We start from the raw sequence: 22,904 nt of genomic DNA on the forward strand, positions 1-22,904 counted from the left end.
TTCCCCAGATGAGGTTTGATTCTGTGGCTGTGGGCATAGCTGAGAGATAGGTAAGAACCCAAAGAATGTGAGACTGGCAAGAGGTCTAAAGGCATTGGAGAAGTGACCAAAGGGACTGGGATAAGATTAGGTTACCAGGAGAAGAGTTGGCTAGTGTTTGGAGGTACATTTTATAGTTCAGAGGTTATAGATACGTTGGGGGTTCTAGATAGGGATACCAGGGATACTAGGGTTGGGTTCTGTCTCCACCTTCAAAACCCAGGCTGCGTCCTCTCCAGCGCTAGCTTCCATCATTTTCACTATGATCATTGCAGCAGGCTTCTCCCATTTGGGCATCACAATGCTTCTGGCAGTCATTTAAAAATTCAGTGTGTTATTCTACCTAGCTGTGTGTCTGGGTAGCCCACTTCTTAGCTGTTTGTGCTGCTCTAGCCTTGCTGTCTTCTGCATAGGCCACACTGCCCATCTCGATATGGAGAACAAATCTCCAAGTAGCCTTTGTTTCAGGGCTCTGGCACAGGCTGGTACTTACACATGTGCTTGTTTCTTCGTCTTCTCTGAAATAAGCCGAGTCCTCTGTTGAGCCCCAGCCTTGGCTAGCTGCTCATGTTACCTGTGTTTCTAGGTTCTGTGTTCCTAGCACTTATTGTGTATGGCACATCATGGAACTGTTTTGCAGGTTCTCTTAACTGTACTGACTGATGTCCCCATTTCATTCCTCAAAAAGATAGATATAATCACGTTTGAGCCACCGTTTCAGTGTCAACTGCAAACGCTGTCTTATGGTAGAAGTATCCCTGCTGCTATCCAAGAAAGCCTTCCCCATGTGGATTCACTTCTGACCTCCTAGCTCCCTGTTTCTTCTGAGTCATTATTTTTCCTTTTTTTCTGAGTCATTTTCATAAACATAATACACACCTGATATTAGATACTTAGGAAGGGTGCCCCCTTCCCTTCTGATTTCACATCTATTTCAGCTACTGTCCAATTTCTTTATTCTCATTCAGGCAACATTTCTCAAAAGACTTGCTGATATTCACCACCCTTTACAATTCTCTACCCCCATCTTAAGAGACGTCACAGCCTTTGCCTCATTTAAGTCAGTAATAGTTTCTAAACTGTGAAATCCATTCGCCAGCTTTTTGACAGCAGCTGGTCGCTCTCAGCCTCCTTTGTTAAAGGATACTGGTGTATCTCAGAGCCCTGTTCTTGGCCCCTTTCTTTGTTCCTCCACTCCCTCCTGCTGTTGGAATGGGTTACATGACTCGGATTTCTGTGTAATGATCCTAATAACTTTGCTGGAGACCTCCCTCTGCCTATGGATCAGATATTTCAGTGCTGACCTAAGACCCACATGGTACCACTCTGCTGCTTCTCTAGTCTCTGTCATGTTTATGTCCTGCATTGCCTAATAACTGGAGCCTAAAGTTACAAGCTCCTCAGTTCCTAAAGCCCATAGCGAGTCCTCATGGTCACCCTCAGATTAAAACCCAAATTCAGTTTCTTCTGATCTCCACTCTTACCTTGTCACTGCCAACATCTCTTATTTGGACTTCTGCAACTGTGAAGTCTTCTTATTTACCCTCTTGTTCCCATTTCTACCTCTCTGTAGTTTGTTCTCCATAGAGTAGCCAGGGTCTTTTAAAAACTTAAGTCAGGTTGCTCCTCTACTATGGTGACACCTTTCAGTGGATTCCCACTATCACAGTCGGATCAGCTTCTAGACCCAACCTCTGCCATTTCTCCAGCTTCATCATCCACGCCTTGTGTTTGCTGGGCCTCAGCCACACCAAGCTTGTTCTTATTGGGGGCTTCTGGTAGCTAGTGTTCCCTGTGCTGTGATACACTTACCCAAATGCACAGTCAGCAGAGCTTTGGTGAGCAGTCAGCTCTGTGGGGAGGCTCTTACCAACCACTTGGTTTAAAGAGAATCCCATTTGTATGCTTTCTCTGATTCATTCTCACCTTCCCTCTCATTCATAATTCTTTGATTATTATGCAAGTACTGTGCATTGATTTAGTTCTCAGTGTATGCATAGCTGTGTGTCTGTCACTGCCTTAAAGGCATGCCCATTCCTCTTGAGAAAAATGGAAAGTATCCAGTCAGTGAATGAATGGCAGATAGTTGAGCATTCCACAGTGCAGCAAAGATTAAGTTTGGAAAACCAGGAAGAATTAGAGCTCTCTTGGTGTCAGAAAGGCCTAGGTTTTAATCTTTGCTCTGCCACTTGGCTGAGACCTTGTTTTTTCTTTGAGCCTGTTTCTTCATCTGGTCTCACAGCCTGTGAGGATGTTGTGTGTTTCAAGGACCTGACACATGGCAAGTGCTTAGTAAATGTCAGTGCCTTCTCTTATACCTTCTGCTTGGCCCAGATGTTCAGGAGGGGTGTAGAAGTACCACCCAGGCTTCTGATAAGACCCTTGGGCCACACCAGTCTGAAGGTCCTGACTACGGAGACAGCTTAATGATTTTGCTATTCCCATTTCCAGACAAGCAACACTTGAAATGTTTGATTTAATAGCCATCACTCTAGTATATTTCAGTGACCTCCTTTGCTGCTGTTTACTACCCATTTGAAAAGTCTTTTTCTTAGGTTTTATTGTGTGTTATTTGGTGGTGAGTGATGGTCCTCCTTTGGCTAGCTGACTAGCAATTGTCATTATTACTTAACTATATTAAGAAAGGAATAGAAAAGAAAATTTAGTCCTGATACTAAGAATATCAGAAATATTTTTAAAGTTCATGTTTATTATAGCTTAAGCTGGTCATTGTAGTTTAAATGATTTTACAGTAGAAATAAGTGATGGCAGCTTGCATTTTGCTTTTAATTTTTAAAATTTGAATTGAGTTCACTTCCTGGATCTAGACCATGGGACTCTGGAAATGAGGCGGGGTTTACTGCTGTCTGAAGTGGGCGTGTTGAGATGAGCCTGGGTAGTGCCCTTTTCCATGGTGGCTGACATCAGAGGGAGGGTAAGCTGCATATATATGACTACATTACAAGGTTTCTTGCAGTAAAGCAATAAGGAGGATCTGAATGGAAATGGCAGTGGAAGTAACCCAAAGGCTTCTCTGTGACTGCATGAGCTCATGTACCTGAGAGACCCTTCCAGCAGCCATGGCTCCTAGACCAGCCCTTGCCTAGAGCACTTCTCTCAGTTCTCTAGTTCTGTTTCACCTCTGCCCCATCTTTTTTGTTTTCTTTCTTTATTTCATCAGTGATTTAAACTATTCTTTTTTTTTAAATTTTATTGATTTTTATTGAGCTCTACATTTTTCTCTGCTCCCCACCCTTTCTTTCCCCTCCCCTTCAACCCTCTCCCAAAGTCCCCACACTCCCAATTTACTCAGGAGATCTTGTCTTTTTCTACTTTCCATGTATGTCTCTTTTAGGATCCTCATTATTGTCTAAGTTCTCTGGAATTGTGGTTTGTGGGCTGGTTTTCTTTGCTTTATGTTTAAAAACCACTTATGAGTGAGTACGAGTCATAATTGTCTTTCTGGGTCTGGGTTACCTCACTTAAAATGATGTTGTCTAGGTCCATCCATTTTCCTGCAAAATTTAAGATGTCATTATTTTTTTGTGTGTGTGCTGTGTAGTACTCCATTGTGTAAATGTACCACATTTTCCTTATCCATTCTTCAGTTGAGGGGCATTTGGATTGTTTCCAGGTTCTGGCTATGACAAGCAATGCTGCTATGAACATAGTTGAGCACATGTCCTTGTGGCACGATTGAGCATCCTTTGGGTACATACCCAAAAGTGGTATTACTGGGTCTTGAGGAAGGTTGTTTCCTAATTTTCTGAGAAATCGCCACACTGGTATCCAAAGGGGCTATACCAGCTTGCATTCCCACCAGTAATACAGGAGTGTTCCCTTTTCCCCACAACCTCTCCAGCATAAGTTGTCATCAGTGTTTTTTGATCTTGGCCATTCTTGCAGGTGTCAGATGAAATCTCAGAGTTATTTTGATTTGCATTTCTCTGATGACTAAGGATGTAGAGCATTTCCTTAAGTGTCTTTCAGCCTTAAACTTTCTTCTTGGGGGTGGGGAGCTGGAGAGATGGCTCAGAGGTTAAGAGCGCTTGCTGCACTCACAGAAAACCCAAGTTTGGTTTCCAGCACTCGTCGGACAGTTCAGCACTGTCTGTAGCTACGGTTCCAGAGGATCTGACACTCTCTTCTGGTCTCTGCATGCATACACTTGCTGCACAGACATAAAATAAAAACAGATATACAGAAAAATAAAAATAAATACATCTTAAACCTTTTTTTCCTGAACTTCCGTCGATTGTTTTCTGTTCCCTTCCATATGAATTTTCTGATTTCTTAGGTTGTCATAGTTTGGTGTATTCCTGTGCATATGTGGGTGTGGCGTGTGGTACATGTATGTGTGCTTGTAAGCACATATGTGGAGCACAGAGTAAGATGCCAGGTGTTTTCCTCTGTTTCTGTCTGCCTTATTGCTCTGAGACAAAGAACTCTCACTGAAGTGGAAGCTCATCTTTTCAGTTATGTGGCTGGCAGTGAGCTCTTGACGTACGCCTGCCTCTGCTTTCCAGTGCTTGAGTTATAGGCATGCCTGGACTTTTACATGGGTTCAGAGAACAAGTTTTCTTACTTACTAAGCCGTTTTGCCTGTTTGATTGTTGTCTTTTTAAAGAGAGGATTTTACATGTAAGTTTGGTTTATACCTATTAACCACCCACACATCTGTCAGATTTCACTTCTGCCCTGAGGGGATGTTGTGTTTCTGTTGTTACCCCCCCACCCATCCTAGTTCCAGGCTGGGTTTTCTCTCTGGGGTCTTTAGTTTTGAGCCCTGTTGTGCACCTCTTTTTGTTATGTATACCTTCTGTCCTTTCTGTGAGTGGATGAGGAAGGAGCACATGTGTGTTTGTGCCGCCATCTTGATAGAAAGTCTGCCCGTTGCCCAGGAGCTCCTCATCTTCTGAAGCCCATGTGTGCAGAGACCTGTCTTTTCCTCAGCACAGTGTGGCATGTGAGACTCTCCTGTGTCCCCTGCCTACTTCCTATTCTTCCTTTGCCCTTCACCGCGTAGTGACATGACTGTTCATCTCAGTGTCATGCTTACATCACCACTTGACTCCGCTGTGTTTCCCCCTTGGCCTTGTGGATTAGTCACTTATGTACTTACTGCTTCCTAGCATCAGTTTGCATGCCGTAGCCCTTGTGCCAGTATAGGGTCCGGCACACAGAGGAGGCTTCCAGCCATATGTGCCATACCAGAACCATCCTGGGTGCTTCTCATGCTGGCTTTACTCTAAGTCACTGAAAAGCAGAGCCAGAGACTCAGACTTGTGTATATGGGAGCAGGAAGCCAGTGAAGATTGTATGGTTGATCTGGGCAGCCTGGCACTCCAGTGGGCAGTGCAGCCTGGGGCTTCTGTCCTCAGGATGGAAGCTAGGACATTCATGCCATGGCTCTCAACCCAGATAGCTCAGCTCTCTGACCACTCCATCCTGTCTTGCAGGCTGACTCAGCTTTGAAGGGCAGCAGAGAAGCACAGGGTGCTTGAAGTGGGGCCTCCTGCATCTACAGGAACTGTCCACACAGCTACAGTTACTAGTAGAAGTGGGGCAAGGCACACGACAAAGAACATCTGCTATCAGGATGCTACCTCTTTTAATCCTCATTGTTCCTCTAATCTTCCTATTCTCTGGAAGGAGATTTACCATTCTGTCAAAGAATCACATAGAGTTTGGAGCCATTCCATTTGTTATTTATTTGAATTTATTTTACTTTCTGTGCTGAGGTCAAACAGAGGCCTGGACATGCTAAGCAAATGCTGTGTCTCCGAACAACACGCTCAGCCTCTGAAGCCATTTATCTGTCTTTGCCCCAGTTTGCTCTCTATGGCTGTGAGAAAGACCATGTCAAAAGCAGCTTGGGGAGGATGGTATTTATTTGGCTTACCCTGTTATAGTCCATCATCAAAGAAAGCAAAGCAGGAACTGAAGCAGAGACCGTGGAGTAAAGCTGCTTGCTGGCTTACTCAGGCCGCTTTCTTAAACACTCCAGGATCACTGCTCAGGGATAGCACTCCTCAAGGTGGGCTGGGTCCTCTGTATCGGTCAGTTAAGAAAATGCCCCACAGGCTTGACTGCAAGCCAGTCTGAAGGGGCATGCTCTCAATTGAGAGTCCCTCTTTTCAGATTACTCTAGAATGTGCCAATTTGACAAACCAACTAGCACAGCAATGCGCTAGTTGTACTCTATCTGCATGCTTGTTAATGAAGCATCCTTTATTAATATCTGTTCCTTGAACACCTATTATAGACCAAGACCAATCAGGTCACCCGTGGAGTATCCAGCCTGGCATTGTTAGTTCAAAACCATATTTGTATACTGAACATAGGAATGGGGCCAGTATCATAGAGTTGGGTCCCCTATAATTGCCATGGATACCCTGTGATCTTATTTGCTCTTCCTTAGGCAAGCCCCCTTTCATATATCCATGTGATCCAGTTAGCTGGCTTTGTACTTATGTGACATTGTTCACAAGCTAAGCAGGGCGATACCTGTCTTGTTTGAGTATTGTGAGATTGCATGAGTTCAAATACTTGTCGTGGTTCCTGGCATATTTGGGAACTCACTATGTTTAATGCAAGTGAAATCTGGACAGGATTGGTAGGGGAAAACTTGGGAGGCTAGGTTGTCGCTGAATCTGAAATAGGAAGCTGATTCTCCCACTGTCTTTTTGGAAAAGCAGACCAGATCTTCTGAAAGCACTGGGTACCTTGGTTTTGGAACGAATATACTCGGGAGAGCAGGAACTTCCTGGAGATCACCTTGATAGTAAAGCTAAGAAGGCACTGCAGCAAGTAGCTCTTCAGCTGAGAGATGAACTTGACCTTTCCTTCCCAGACAACTCATTCTCCAAGTCACACAATGAACTCAAGTCAACATGGGGGACCTGGCTAGTAAAGACAGGTGACAGAGCCAAGGTGGAGCTGAAGAATGCCTCAATGCAAACTATCACCATAGAGGACACCCCCCATGAATTCAGATCTAAGGGGAAGAGAGAAGCTTGGGAAGAGGAATCAGAGGAGACCGTTTTCAGCACTGACCCTGAAGCAGAGGCCTTGTGTGAGATACCAAGGCTACGGGCCACTCCCCTCTCATTCCCTAGTACAATCAACAAGGTAAGGTTTTCTATATATTAATTATGTATTTCCCTTAAACAATAACAGCAACAAAGTTTTTTTTTAAAAAAATCACCTTTAATGCCACCATATTTTCTGTTTCTGTGAATGCCAAATCTGGCATTTCCCTTTTGCTTTGTTGTCCCAGCCTCCTTTCCCTGTCCTCTGCACTCTACCCTCCTTTTTCTCTCCTCCCACTTCTTACCCTGACCCCAGCCATATCTTATTTACCCAGTACACTTTGGTGTTTTCACTAGGAAAATCACACCTGGAATTCTGTCTATCCATCTGCCTGTAGTTTTCTCTTGGTTTTATGAACTAGGATGTTTCCCCATGATGGCTGCTTAAGATTCTACTGGACCAGAGTTTATATGGTTCTTTTCCCTTTGCACGCTGTAAATTTGTAAAAACTCAACTTTAGAGGATGTGAGCCTGGCTTCTGTTTTAGGAGGAATTTGTGTCGGAGACATCGTTCTGAGGGGTTTATTTCTTTTGGATGCCAGATTCTGAGCACTCAAGGCTCTCCAGCCTAAAGTAAAGGGCCTAGGCTGGGGCACCCACTGTGTCTGCTTGCAAGAGCATCCCTGTTCCCTGCCAAGCTACCCTCCAAACACAGTGTCCAAAATGGAGACGTCTGGTTTTTGCTGAGTCAGTGTGTGTGTGTGTGTGTGTGTGTGTGTGTGTGTGTGTGTGTGCTGGTTTTCTCCCTGAGCTGCTCTGTAAACTGTAAGCACAGTCACACAGACCAGATGATTAAGAATCAGACTCACTTGACAGTGCATGATTGAACCTTTCTTCCAGTCCTTTGGGAGTAAGGGTTAGCATTGAGAATCTCTGTAACAGTGATGTGTTCTGGTAAAGAAGGAAAGAGGTTATGATTCTGATACCTTTCGTGAAGACTGTGGTATGCTTGCTTCTGATGGCTGTTTTATAGCATAGAAATCAACTGTACACACTGCTTCATAGCCTCAGAATGGAGAATTAAGTTTCTTTTCTGACCACTAAATTACTGCTTTTGTGCCTACCAAACAGAGTTAGATATATCATTAACAAAATTGCTTTTGATTGTTTTAAATTATGCACCAAAACTGTAATTTCTAGAAGAGGATTTTCTAAAGATATCAGTAGAGAGTAAAACAAACAAGTATATATACAGTATGCACTGCCATTATATTAATGGTACTCAAAATGCAAATTTGTTCAATTTGGCTAGAATAGAATTGCTTTTGTTTGCCCCAGCTTCTTCAGTTTGTACCTATGTATTAGGAAAACTGGATAGATTTATTGTTTTTTTCTTTTTTGTTTGTTTGCTTTTTTTCTGTTGTGTGGTAGATGCCATCCTGTGTTCAGGAAATTGGGTAATTGAATGGACTTAATTTTTTCAAATATATTTTATTTTTAAATAAAATTATCTTTACTATGTCTTCAAGAGGGGAAAATTTTATTTATTCATTCCCTTACGTTTATCATCTGCTGTATGTCTCAAGGACTGTGCCGAGTTACCTTTATTATCTTATTTAATTTTTTCAGCAAATGTAATCATTGTACATTTAAAGAAACACAATGCCACAAAACTTAGAGACCTGTCCAGAATTCCTTAGCTGGCAAGTGGAGAGAAGATAGTTACTTGCTTGGCTTCAGAGAAAGACATTGGCTTTGTGGTTTTGATAGTGGCAGAATTGGTAATTCAGTGAATTAAGCCAGAACTCTCGTATCTAGTTAAAAAGAACATCACTACAGCCTAAAGGTGAGGCAGAGACCAGAATGACCAGAAACATGGTTGTAGAGGAATTTATAGACATACTTGTACTTGTATCAGGCCTGGCTGCCCACATGGCCTCTCATACTTTGAATGGGGTCAGTGTAACCCAGATTCCCAGGCTATGTGAATGCACCGTGAGGTAAGAGTGCAAGGGCAGAGGACTGTGTGGCAGGACTTGGAACATGTGAGTTTTGTTCCTAAATAATGCCATACAATCTGCCATCTTTAATAATGGGGGTAGGTGAGACTGCTCTAGTCCATATGGCAGCGTTTTATGTGTTGTTATTTCAGAACTCATGTTATGCTGAATGATGGCAATCTTCCAACCTCAGATAGGCCTTGGCGTTTGTGCACTTCAGATATTTTCTTTGCTGACATATGACACACAGATTTGGGCTCAAGAATAAAGATTGGTGGAGACCCAGGACCAAAAAATTGACTGTTCATTCCCAGTCATCTGCTGAGGCATTTGCCCCCCCCCCCCACAGTGGTTCCTCTCACCTCCTCAGACTGCCCACTTCCTTGACATTTTCTCTTATCCTTGGAATTCCAGGACAGAGAGATCTCACTTGTCCTAACAGCCTTGGAGTTTGAAGAGCTGGTTTTCTCCCCAAGCCTTATACTGTATAATATTGGAGTAGCTGTGTGACATCTTGGTTCTTTGAAAACAAATCTGATAGAACATTTCCATAATTCCCTAAGCCAGCTCTGTGCTCCTTAGTGGTCAGACCAGACTCCCACCTGCCCATCCCAAGTTCTAAGCAGCCACTAATCCACCTCCTGGTTATCTGACATTTTCTATAGTAGAAGCTTACAATATGTGACTAACTTTTTCACTTAACTTAATACTTTGAGTTCATTCATAGTGCAACATGAGAAGATAGCTCTTCCTTTGTTTTTATCACCACATAGTATTCTAGGGTATGGTTATTGCACATTTTATTTTGTTGCTATTCAAGCAGATGTTTGTGTGGACAGGTGTTTTTGTTTCTCTTGAGAAGATACACAGGAATAAACATGATGGCCCACATGATTACTCGAAGTTTACATCGAGTTTACACTCGATGTTACATCGAGGTTTGATTCTCCTCGTGTTTTGAGTATGTTTGAAATTTGCCACCTCATCTGACCTCTGGAGTGTCTACTATATACTAAATTGGAACCTATGATCGGTGTGGTAAAGATATGCAGAGACTGAAACTCTAGGCCTTACATTCAGGTTTGGAAGACAGGTGGTAACTATGGATTTTCTCAGGCATTACAGTGATGCTGATGTCTTCTGGGAAAAAAATGACAGGGACTCTGAGTGTGTAACAGGAAGCTTTGGCTTGGACTTGGAAGTCAAGGGCTTGTTCTTTTGAGGGTGGCACATCTGAACTGTCCTGATGAATGGCCTAGTAGGAAAGCAGAGGTGAGCAAGAATGAGTGTTTAGACAAAGCATATGCTAAAGCTCTGAAGTGCAAGAAGCATGGTATTGTGAGGAACCCATAGAAGGTATGTGTAACCAGAGAGTAGGCTAACATGGGGATGAGCAGTGACTTAGACTGTGCGTCATGCTGTACTATAGTGTGGACATTGACCTTTGTTTAAAATAGCCAGGAAAATAGTTTTAAGCACCAAGGAATAGTCGGTTTGCCTCTGCAGCAGCATGGAGTGGATTAGAGAGACTCAAAATGAATGCTGTACTACCAGGAGGCTGCTCAGGTGAGAGCTAGGAGCCTGTACTGGGGTGCCAGAGGAAGATGAGGAGAGTTAGAAGAACTGAGAAACACCTTAGGAATTGTACTTACTGGAGTCTGCTGAGCACCAAAACGGAGTGATAAGAAGAAAGGGAGGTTCATAAAGACTCAGCTTCCTGGCTGGTGTAGTGAGTGAATGACTGTAATAGCTATGGCAATAACCTGCTGCTGGGGATGTGGCATAATGAAATCAAGGCGTTGACGACCTTTAAAGCTTTTATAGGTTAGACTGGTACGAAACTCTGGGTTTGAGAAATACACTAGGTAGCAACCCAGTCAGTAGCCACTTAAGTAGGGGACTTGCAAAAGCATAAAACAGATGGGCTCACACTAGGAATGGTGGAAAAACAGATAAAAACAAAAACAAAAATAAAAACATTTCTGAGAAGACTGTGTTAAATATGAAATAACCAATTTTAGAATGTTTGAATTATCCAAAGAGAACATGAACCAGAGCCCAGAGGATGTAAAGAAGGACCCTTAACAGTGTGGGTATATGTCAGGAAGGGGGTGGGAATCTGCTACGATTTGTGCTCTTTCTTAGGGGTGGACAGGACAGATGCTGCTATATAGGGCTAGAGTGTGGGTGAGCACCTCTATTTTAACCTACTTTAAAAACACAAAAATGTTGCTCGTAAAACAAAACAAAACATGTTTTAAGCATACTCAGTGCTGTACCTGTGTGTTTCCAGGATGCTGAGAAGACAGAATTGATGATCAAGTTAAAAGCATCTGAGTTACTGGAAAATGTGTATGATCTTCCTGCCTCCCCAGAGGTGGTAGCTCAGCTCCAGGTTCAGGTTCTAGAGCTGCAGGGGGAGCTGAAAGAGTGTAAAACACGCAATAAGAAACTCCATGACAAGCTCATTCTGGCAGAGGCAATGATGGAGGGGATGGCAATACCCAACCCTGTGTTGCTGAATGGTAAGCATCAAGAAAATGTATTCCCATGAGCTGGGTGAGTGGCCCACAGAACTGCCTAAAATGCCCTTCCTATTGTTCAGAATTGCAGTGATTTGTATATAAGTTCCTAGTGATTAATCTTAACTCTTGAAAAATGCACAGTGGAAAAATATGAGAAGGGAGACAAATCAGTTGGCTTCTTTTTTATTCTGGAGTCTGGAGTAGTAGGGTTTGTAATGTTCTAAGGTCATGGAGGCAGGGGTCTCTGCTGCTTTCCCTTAGAATTGTGTATGGATGCCTTGGTTTGAATCTGGATTTTTTTTTTTTTTAACTATTTCCCAGGCCTGTGAAGAGACTTAGCAGGTAGCAGTACAATTTGTAAATGATGGTCTTCTTTGCAGAATTATCTGGCTAACTCGAGGCTCACCTCAAATGCTACTGACTTTTTGTCACTGTACATATAATCCACTTCCCTAGTCATGGTTCTTCAGGGACATAAGGGTTAAAATATGCCTAAGGAAGCAGAATCCAAAGACTTGGACAAAACCTTTCAGACTCCTGAACTAGTGTCTCCTAGTTCAAGACAATAGTACTTCAAGATTGTGGATCACCATTACAGTGGGTGGTTTGAAAGAAAATGACTCCCTACAGGGAGTCGCATTATTAGGAGGTGTGACTTTGTTGGAGGAAGTGTGTCGTATCACTGTGGAGGCGGCTTTGAGATCTCATATATGCTCAAGTCATGCCCAGTGATACAGACCACTTCCTGTTGCCTATGTATCAAGATGTAGGACTCTCAACTCCAGCACCATGTTTCCCTCATACCACCGGTCACAACATACTGATAATGGACTAAACTTTTGAAACTGTAAGTGAGCCACCACAAATGTTTTTCTTCATAAGAGTTGCTGTTGTCATGAGGTCTCTTCACAACAATAAAAACCCTAACTAAGGCAGAAGTTGATTCCAGGGACTAGGGTGTTGCTGTGAAAGACCAGACTATGTTTTTGTTCGGAGGAATTTGAACTCTAGTATTTTGGGTTAAGAAAGAAGTTGAGCTCTTTAAGGACTTCTTAATGGGCAATACCAGTAGGAGCATGGAAGACAGTGTTGCTAAGAGGGATTTGAACTGTCAGGGGTTAGCTCAACAGGTTTCAGAGTTGTTTTAGTATATTGCCTAGAAATCGTTCCTGTGATATTTTGGTGAAGAATGTGACTGCTTTATACCTCTGTCTGAAAAGTTTGAGGTTAAAATGAAGAGTTTTGGATTAAATCCCTTGGCAAAGGAAATCTCAAAACAGCCCAGTATAGACTCTGTTGTGTGGTTGCTAGTGTTAACTCTAATGAAGATGTATAATGAGAAGGAGCAAGCTGAGCAAGGAAAAATACAAAATTTAAAATTTGAGGAGAAAAGGGGCACCAGAACATGGAGTGGAGCTAAATCCTGTGTTCAAGGAGATAGACAGATTAAGAAAGAATCTTAATGAGAGAAAGGGGATGGTGACCTCAAGGCATCATCCCACCAGCTAAAGTTCCATTTTGTGAAAGGGATTTAAAAGCTTAGAGCCAGGTATGGTGGTGCACACCTTTAATCCCAGCACTGGGAAGGCAGAAGCTGGTGGATCTCCAAGTTTGAGATCCAAGTTTGGTTTGCAGATCCAGTTCCAAGACAGCCAAACTTAGGCAGTGAAGGTAACCATAAAAAATGGAAAGCTGGTGAAGATATAATTGATCAATGAGGCCATGTTCCAGCCCCAATAAGCAGCAGAACTTGGCAACTTTAACCATGTGGTCCTGGCTTTAAGGATAGAAGAAAGGACTAAGAAGAAAAGTCACTGAAGCAAGCTGGGCATGTGTCATGGGGTGTCTCTGAATGGAGGCCAGTGAGACCATTTGCATGAAGCTGTGAAGTTGAATCCTGGATTGTCTTGGAGATCTTAAAACTTTAGAGATGCCAGAGCCCTGAGCTACCTGCTGAGGAAGCTCTTAACAGGAAGTGAAACCAGCCCAAGAGAAAGAAGGGTGTTGCAGTCAACAAAACTGTTGGAGATCTGAAGAGTGCTTTTATATCAGACATGGAGATGCAGAGTTTGGAGTGTGCCCATTGGGTTTTCAGTCTTGTTTTGGTCTAGTATTTCTTCACTGTGCTTCCTTCCCTATCTTTTGGAATGGTAATATCCTGTGCCATTATATATTGAAAGTATGTGATCTGCTTTTTGATTTTATAGGTGATGGTAGTTAAGAGATTGCATGAATTTCAGAAGAGACTTTGAATTTTAGACTTTTAAATAAATTTGAGACTGTTATAGACTATGTGGACTTTTGAAGTTAGACTGAATGCATTTTTGTATTATACTATGGTCATCAGCCTTTGGGGGCCAGGAATGGAATGTGATTTGAAAGAAAATGGCCCTCTCTATTAGAAGATGTGACTTTGTTGGAATGGGTATTATGGCCTTGTTGGAGGAAGTGTGTCACTGTTGGGGCAGCTTTTGAGGTCTCATATGCCCGAGTGTCTCAGGCCACTTTCTGTTGCTTTTGGATGAAGATGTAAGAACTCTCTGCTCCTTCTACAGCACCATGTCTGCCTCCATGCTGCCTTGCTCCCCGCCATGATGATAATGAACTAAACCTCTGAACTGTAAGCAAGCCACTACAATTGCATTTCCTTTATAAGGAAATAAATTTCCTTTATAAGAGTTGGCCGTGGTCATGGTGTCTCTTCACAGCAGTAGAAATTCTAACTAAGACAGCCAATGCTCTGAGACTCTGGAGAGTACAGAGAACCCTCATAGAATAGTTCAGGTCAGCACAAAAGTAGCATTTACATCTTCCCCAAAGGCTTATGAACCTTCAAATGTGCCTGTGTTGACACTTGATTCTGATCTCCTACTGTAAGCAATTGACAGTCACATGAAGAACCCCTATTCACAGTAGGATCCTGTGTGCCAATCTGTTCCAGGCTCTGTGGTGATAAGAGCACGAAGCAGATGAGATCGCTTTCCAGCTTATGTTCTTGAGTGTGTGTAAAGACAGTGCTTACTGTACAACACAGTGCTTGTGAAAAGTGCAGCAGGATGAGGGGCTTGGGGCATGAGGAGTGAATAGGGTTCACTAACCCTCATGAGTGTTAGCATGCTCTGTGGCAAGGTGGGATTTGGTTGGAAACTTGGAGCAGTTAGCATGCTTGTTGTCCTGAGTGAAGGAACAAGGACAAAAGTCCTGGTATTGCTTTATACTTGAGAATTTGGGTATGGAGTAGGGAGACCAGTTACAAGAATGGTTGGTGTGCATAGCATGGGAGAGGGGCAGGCAGAGATGTAGAAGATGAGGTCAATGAGCAGCAGACCAGGTGTGCTATCAGAGACCATTCTAGGACTTCATCTTCACAAGATGAACTGTTGGAGGCTTTTAAGCCACACAATGGTGAGATCTCACTTAAGCTTTAAAACAGGAGCTGGCAAAGTACTGTCTTTGGCCAAATCAAACTTGCTGCTTGCTTTTGTGATTTAAGCTTATTGATACTCAGCTCTAGTCATTCACATGAATGTAACTGTTTTATTATAAAGTAGAGTTAAAGGTATGCTAGAGGCCCCCAAATTGTGTTATTTTGCTTATTGAAGGAATTAGGCCAACTTGTGTTTTAAAGGGATAGTTTCCTTTGCTCTCCATTGGAACGATGGAGCTGCCTTGCAGCAGTATAGGAAAGATCACAGTAGAGGCAGGAATTGGGGGATACTAGATTTCTGGCTAACGGTTTGTTGAACAATCCTGGTAGAGACTTCAGGTAGGCAGCTGGAAACAGGTGAGTTTGTTGTCTAGGAGAGGGGAATAAGCTTGAAAAGAAACCAGGGAATAGCCACATATACTAATATTTGATATTGTATAGCTCAGGTCCATAGAAATGAAACTGAGGAGTTCTAGAGGTTAGAGGTTGGACTGAGGAGGAGCAGCAAGTGAGGCGGGACACCAAGTAATAGTGACATCTCAGCATCTCAGGAGCTGAGTTAGAGTGGTAGTCAGCTACTGAGGAGATGAGTCTGAGGGGTCTGCCTTGGTGTTAAATGAGGCCTTTATGAAGGAAGCTTCTGTAGGAGGGGCCTGATGGGTATGAGTTCCAGAGTGACTACACGGAGGCCAGAAGTTGGAGACACCAAGGATAGACACCTCTGTGGAATTGCACTGATGTGAGGTGTGAAGGACAAGGGCCACCAGGTTCCAAGTTGCCAGTGAATTTATAACCAGAGGACTGAGATGACTAAGGGAAGTTGGGTAATCAGCAGGCAGTCTGCTGCAGGAGCTGCACAGTTGGGATTTCTGGAGGAATGAGTGGTATATACAAGGAGCATAGGGTCTTATAGACCTCCGAGCTTATGATACAGGGATATGGAAATAACAGCCTCTACCACAAAGACTATAGGAGAAGCAGTCTCTTCAGGACAGCCCAGTTTTTAGTAGAGCAAGGACTGAGACAAATGTTCACAAAGTGTCTTAGTTGTGGTTTCTGTTGCTGTGAAAAGACACCATGTCCACAGCAACTTTTACAAAGAAAACATTTAATTGAGGTGGCTCACTTAACAGTTTCAGAGGTTCAGTCCATTATCATGTCAGAGAACATGGTGGAATGTAGGCAGACATGGTACTAGCAAAGTAGGTGAAAGTCTTATATCTTGCAGGTCACTGGAAATCATCTGAGACACTGGACAATAGCCTGAGCATAGGAAGCCTCAAAGCTCACCCCCACAGTGGCACTTCCTCCAACAAAGTCATACCTCCTAATAGTGCCACTCTTTGTGAGATTATGGGGGCCAGTTACATTCAGACTACCATAGAAAGCTCAACTGTTTCTAGCTTGCCAATGAAAGATTCAAGTACTAGATAGGAAATTGTGTCAGATCAGGGTGTTTCTAGAGCTGCTCAGGGGTTGGAGGTGAGTCTTTTAGCTCTGGGTTTCCTGTAGCCCTAATAAAGTAAGTCCCTGTTAATTGTTGAACCCATCGCACACATTAAATACATGCTCTAATTGAATCTTCCTGCTGTCTGTGGAGGCAGTTCCAGTAATTATTGTCTCCATCTTAAGCATAGGCAGCAGTTAAAGAGAGGATGTGACTTGGACAGTTACTCTAGTACTCATCGCCAGGGCTCCCTATGAAGTAGCCTGGCTGATTCCAAAGGCCTAACACATAATACTCTATAGGGATTTTGTGATGCTCTGCAGCCAGAGGCAGCTTCCCTGTAAGTTTAGGCTGTCTCTTAGATTCACTTACTTGGGGTTCAAGGTCAGTCACCTTCTACAGAATCAGACTTTCCCTTCCTCCTTTCCCACTTCCCATTAATCCTTCCTTCCATCCATCTAGGCATTTTAGTCATCCTGTTGTTGAACATTATCTGATTGTCTGCTATGTCTCCAGCCAGCTTGGAGAGTAGGAAAAAGACAGACCACATAACAGTTCTCCACCTTCTGAGAGTTCCCTGTCATGCTGTAGTAGGGGCAGATAATTAAGCAGTGTTGGGGGTTGGGACTTTAGAGGTAAAGTCCTATGGCAGAGGTGACCCAGCCAGCAGAGGGACTGGCATTTGTCTAGGACTTGCCATCTGCTCTACACACTGGCTGAAACTCTAGAGTGCACCAGCTAGGTGCTGCTCTGGCTATCACCCAGAAGCCTCTGGGACTTCTCTCACTTTGGAAAAGTGGTCATGGGTTGATGGAATTCATTTTCTCACTCATAGTCTTTTGAGAACTTGAACTTAAACCATTTCAGACAAGCTGTACTATATTTATGCTTTTATGTCCTGTTATGGCAGCTCGATAGATTAATTTTATCTTATAAATTGCATTCTGCCTCCCCAGTGTTTTTATTCTCCCAGTTGTATCTTTGTGTTCTTCTCAGTTGCTTGGCTAAATTTCAAGTCTCCCGTTTTATTTTTCTTTCTCATTGCCAGAGCCTGCAGCTGTTGTGAGAGCAGTCTACCAGGACAACCCAGGCGAGCAAGAAGGACCTGAAACCATACCCTCTGCTTGGAAAGAGAAAGAAGCAAACAGTGACCAATACACAAGCTTTGAGATCGGTTAGAATTCCACCACCATGCAATAGCTACTGAGTACTAGGCATTGTTCACTACCATTTTACATCAAAGTCCTTACTAGGTCCTGGAAAAAAAAAAACACCTCTCTTTAGGGGCTTCTTTATCAGTTATTTGAAAATGACTGACTTAGGGTCATCTGGTAAGGAGACAGGAGAGTCAGGGCATACCATAATGTCAGTGGGACTTACTGGTCTATTGTCAGATGCTTCTGCAAGGTGGGTTCAGATTGTTTATCTTGAGGGACATAGTGTCATCTTTCAAGAGACCTCACACACACATCAGGGACATGGAATTGTAGCAGGCCATTAGCATCCAGCTTGGTGTTGGCTGTTGTTGAGTTGCTCTCTGTCCATCTAGGAGGAGTGAGACCAAGACTGTGAACTTTTCCAGTAGGTCAGTGGGGATGTGCAGAGAGGGGAGAGGACTCCAACAAATTTGTATCCCCTCCCTTTAGTTATGAAGTATTATAAGCCCACAAATCTGCACAAGGACACCACATTGATTCACATTCCTGTCCAGTCAGGATGAGCTAATGCTTTTTCTTATTCTTTTTACTTTAGATCTTTTATCCTTTTGTTAAAAACAAAATTACTTTTGTTTACGTTAAATTCACTTTGCAAGAAGTCGTGGTCATTTGAGAATTCTAAGTCTGTGACAAGATGGCAGGGAGTAACCAGCCTATTGAAAATGATTGAGCTATGACCCTTGGGCCCAGCCATGTATTCTCCCCAGGCTGGAGTTTCCTGTGCTGATTGCATGATCTTGTGCTTTGGGGTGGTCTGGGCTTTCAAGAAAAAACTGCTGTGCCAGGCAACAAAGTGCTGGTTAGCTCAACTGTGGGTCATGGTTTGAATGTGAACTGTGTCTCACAGACTCGTGGGTTTGAACATGTGGTCCCTAGTTGGTGGTGCTGTTTTCAGAGACTGTGGAATGTGGTGCTTGTTCATAGCTAGGATTAGTGGAGGCTTCTGGATGCTTCCTTCCTCTCTCAGTGACCATTTTTCACTGGGCTGCATTTATCTTCTGAGTGTGCCTCCTGTACTGTAGACACGTGACTGCCTGTGCTTGAACTCTTTCTTCTCTTCTTGATTTATTCTGAGTTCTCCACCCAAGATGTACCTTTTGTGGACATAGTTTTTGTATATCCTAGCACTTGAGCACTGGTGTTGAGTTGATTTATTCAGTAACTGCTTAGCTCAGGGCTGCATGCCATGGGTGACAGTTTAGCTTTGGCTCCTTTTTCAAAATCACCTTGGTAGATGCTTGGGGAAGGAATGGAGGGCATCAGTTGCACAGGTGCTATTGGTCTTACTCGTAAGAGTTCAGAGCTATTCTCATTTGCCTCTGACCCAGGAACCCCCAGTCCTAGGATGCTGTGGCAGAAGGCAACAGGTGCAGTGTTTCTCCTCTTTATTTTGGGTATTTCCATCTCTTAAAACCTTGCCCTCCACTTGAGTAACACAGACAGCTCAAGTAAAGGTGCTAGGTTCGCCGGCAGGTCTCAGTACATAGTAGTCTAAGTCCCCAGGTCTGCCAGCTTGCAAGTTCAGGCAGATGGATGGATGGGTAGGTGGGTGAGTGGGTAGATGATAGGTAGGTAGGTAGATAGACAGACAGACAGATTCCTTTCCCACAACATTCGTACATTTTTATCCAAAAGTATAATTAGTTTGCTCAGACCTTCATCAAGGGCTGCCGAGGACAAAATGGCAAAGTTATATTGTTTTACTGGTGCTGCCGTGAGAGTTGCTATGCATTAGCCTTGGAGCTGGGGAGCTCCTGCCTCTGCTAAATCACAAATGGTTATAGATTGTGGATGTTGAGAGTACTTCTTGGCAGGGGCTGGGGAAGTTCATAGCTTCCCCCGCCACCTTTATTGAAAATAAATTTTTCTCTCACATACTGTGCACTGATTATGGTTTTCTCTCACTCTACTCCTCTCAGTTTCTCCCTGCCTCCACTCCCTTTCTATCTCTGATTTGAAAACAATTAGACTTCTAAGGGGTAATAGTAAAATATAGTCTTGGCAACAGCATGGGTTGTTTGGAGATTCTTATGGGATCCCTTTACCAACAACTCAATTAGATGTAACCCAAACCCAGTAGTGAAAGCTTCATTTGGTGACTAGAGATGGACAATTATTTGGCGATTTTGTTTAGATCACCTTCATATATGTATATATTTTAGCAAGCATCTACTGTGTTAGGTTTCTATACTTCCTTGAAGGTATAGGAATGTTATACTTGTTTCTTTGTTAGGAGCAAAGTTTAAAGTGGAGCTCTGAGTGTGAACGTGAGGATGCACTTGCTCCTTGGCACTCTCAGTATTGTATACCCAGATATCAGGGCCAGAGTCTCCCAGACTCTGCGTTCTTTTTCACTTTATCTTTGCTTGAATTTCTCACCTGGCTATTTTGACTGACTATTGGCCACCTCAACTTCTTTATTAACCAATGGTAATAAAACATATTCACAGCATACGGCAGGGCATATCACATCAAACAATGTAATTAGTCTTAGTTCTTTGAGGGAATTTTTCTTCTTGCTATCTAATGCAGGTAGGCCATAGTGCAAGGAGATTGCTTTGTTTATAGGGGTGCCCAACCTTTCATGACATTTTAGTCTACAGATGTGTTGGGCTGCATTCATAGCTTCCTGGGACATGTGTAACTTATGGAGCTAAAGTTGGATACATTTGCATATTTCCTCATCTTAGAGGATGACTCCTGGAACAGAATTTTTGTTGAGTGATCTCTTGGTTGTCCTTTCTGTTCCTTGCACTCTGATCTACAAGAACTTACCACATACCCTTTCTGTCACTCAACTTGTGCCAGATACAGAGAAATAGATTAATAGCATGGTTCCTACTTGATAACATATTGTACACTATAGAAATGCTATATTGAGAATACTTCCATTAACACGTATACCCACTGCTGTCTAAAACCCAAATGCTGTTGGCATTGTGAACACTGGCAAGAATGGACTTGTGACTGTGAGGAACAAATTGTAGAACCTGTGATTTCACAGAATATTGATATGATTGTCTTTCAGAAAACCATTCTAGATCATCTGGTCCAGCTCACATGGTTCTTCTTAAAGTCTTTTCTTGAGCCAGTTTTTGCTTAGATGCCTCCCGTGATGAAGTCTTCCATCTTTGACAGATTGATTCTAGGAAATAGGAAAACAAGGGCATTCCTGTTGGCTGAGTTCCCTTATTGCTATGTTCAAAAAACTGTACTAGCCTTTTCATGATACCGTTCAGTATAATTTCAACAAATAAACATAGCTCCTTCCTCTTAATAAGTAGTTTTCTTTCTACTTTACATGTGAAATTCTGAAGGCTCAGAACAGTGTAATAATTTGCTTAAGTAAGCTTATTCAAAGCGAAGTGGCAGAGCCAGTGTTGGAAACCAAGTCTGTTCTTTTAAGAAAAGAAAAAAGATAAGTATTTTTCAGGCCTAGAAAGATGTCTCACTAGTTAAAAGAGTGCTCACTGCTCCTGCAAAGGCCCTGTCTCAGCATCTGTGTCCAGGCAGCTCACAACTGCCTCTCACAGACAGACAAGCAGGCACAGAAATGTAGATGGGAGTGCACAATTCAAAGGTGAGTTCACAGAAAAAGAAAAATTAGACCTGAGTGTGGAAGGACAAGTGTATATTCAGACCACAGTATATGCAAAAGCATGGGATCGTGAAATAACATGATGTGTGCAGAAAGTTCAGATGACTTTGTGGAAACTCTCTGTGGGATGCCTCTAACCAGGTCCTAGGAGTCTCAGAGTAGCGGAACTGATGGCTCTTAGGTATGTTGCTGGTTAATCATGGTTAAATTAGACCATTTACCTGAGGGAAAGAATGGATTCAGTGGTAATATTGTGTGCTAGTCAGCTTTGTAGAGCATGACAGACTTTCTAAGGCAATCATCTTAAAAGGATAGATAGTATTTTGACGCGTAGATAGGGTCTTACTGTCCTCTTTAGTGATGCTTTTCTTCTATGAGGCCCCACCTCCTAAACTCAGCACAATCTTCCAGCAGTGCCATAAAAATTAAGCTTTTAATGCACAAGCTTTCAAACATTTAAGATCCAGAATTCAGTTGTGGGAAACACTAGAGGCAGGTGGCTATTGTGTTAGTGTTTGACTCAGCCATGGCTCTGGCAACGTAAGGGGTTGCCTGCAGCAAAGGAGATACTGACAAAAATTAGTATTTGATTTTCAGATTCTGAAATGTGTTCACCTGATGACCTTGCCCTATTACCAGCATGCAAAGAGAACACTGGAGACTTCTTAGGCCCAACCTCTGTAGCCACTTACTTGAATTCTAAGAGTCAACTCTCCATTAAAGACAGTGTGATTGGGACTGACCAGTCTGAGAACATCAATATCCCCAATGACACAGAAGCCTTAAAACAGAAAATCCACACCTTGCAAACCGAGCTGGATAGCTACCGGAACTTCATCGTCCAGTTACAGAAACACTCTCAGTGCAGTGAGGCCGTTATCACAGTTTTGTGTGGGACAGATGGGGCTCAAGATGGCTTGAACAAGCCTATGGGCCAAACTGATGAAGAAGAGATGACAGTTTCAAGTTTGCACCAAGTACGGTATGTGAAGCATATGAAAATCCTCCATCCACTAACCTCAGAGATGATTGACAACGGGATGCTAGAGAGCCTCAAACAACAGCTGGTGGAACAGGAGAAGGAGCTACAGAAGGAGCAGGATTTGAACTTGAAACTTTTCAGTGAAATCCATAACCTGGAGAACAAGTTCCGAGACCTCTCTCCGTCAAGGTACATCCTATTTCTTCCTGCGCCAGCCTCCTACCTATTAAGCCTGCAGTTCTCCAGGTTGTTGCTAAGCAAGAGCCCTGGAGCTATAAGGGAAAGCTGCTGCTTTGGACAGGTAGAGTGTACGCTAGGGACACTTTACCTGGGTTCAGGCAGGTAAGAACCTTTTCTCTTTCAAGAGTGAAAAGCTACACTGCATAGTATCACTCTATGCACACCAGTTAGGAGATGTGCAGCTTCTGAGATCGGCAAGGCAGGTGGTGCCCTGCTCAGGCTGAGGACTCAGGGTAAAAGCTCCAGCAGTTACTCTGTGGATTGCACTGTGTTTGCTGAGCTGCGGTGTTTATTTTTGAACTCTGTTATTGTATTTTGCTGTGGTGTGAAAGTAGAACGGATGTCCTAGGCAGGTTGGAAGGAATATAAATGTTTTCCATATCTTTACCCTTTAAGG

The 22,904-nt window shown here is 43.0% G+C and overlaps 1 protein-coding gene across 13 annotated transcripts in view; it reads left to right on the plus strand.

Annotated features, from left to right (window-relative positions):
* Cdk5rap2 (CDK5 regulatory subunit associated protein 2) overlaps positions 1-22,904 on the plus strand; it is a 183,639-nt gene that overhangs the window by 117,485 nt on the left and 43,250 nt on the right. For 10 of the 13 annotated variants that reach the window (XM_087904938.1, XM_087904939.1, XM_087904943.1 and 7 more), the window contains 4 exons: positions 6,735-7,170; positions 11,365-11,596; positions 17,519-17,644; positions 21,883-22,456. In XM_087904938.1, the coding sequence (XP_087761064.1) occupies positions 6,735-7,170; positions 11,365-11,596; positions 17,519-17,644; positions 21,883-22,456 (1,368 nt within the window). The remainder of the gene's footprint in view (positions 1-6,734; positions 7,171-11,364; positions 11,597-17,518; positions 17,645-21,882; positions 22,457-22,904) is intronic. The other 3 variants (XM_087904946.1, XM_087904937.1, XM_087904935.1) reach the window with 1 other exon arrangement.

The sequence above is a fragment of the Myodes glareolus genome, chromosome 3 (genome assembly GCF_982192425.1).
Source record: "Myodes glareolus chromosome 3, mMyoGla1.1, whole genome shotgun sequence".
Lineage (NCBI taxonomy): Eukaryota > Metazoa > Chordata > Mammalia > Rodentia > Cricetidae > Myodes > Myodes glareolus.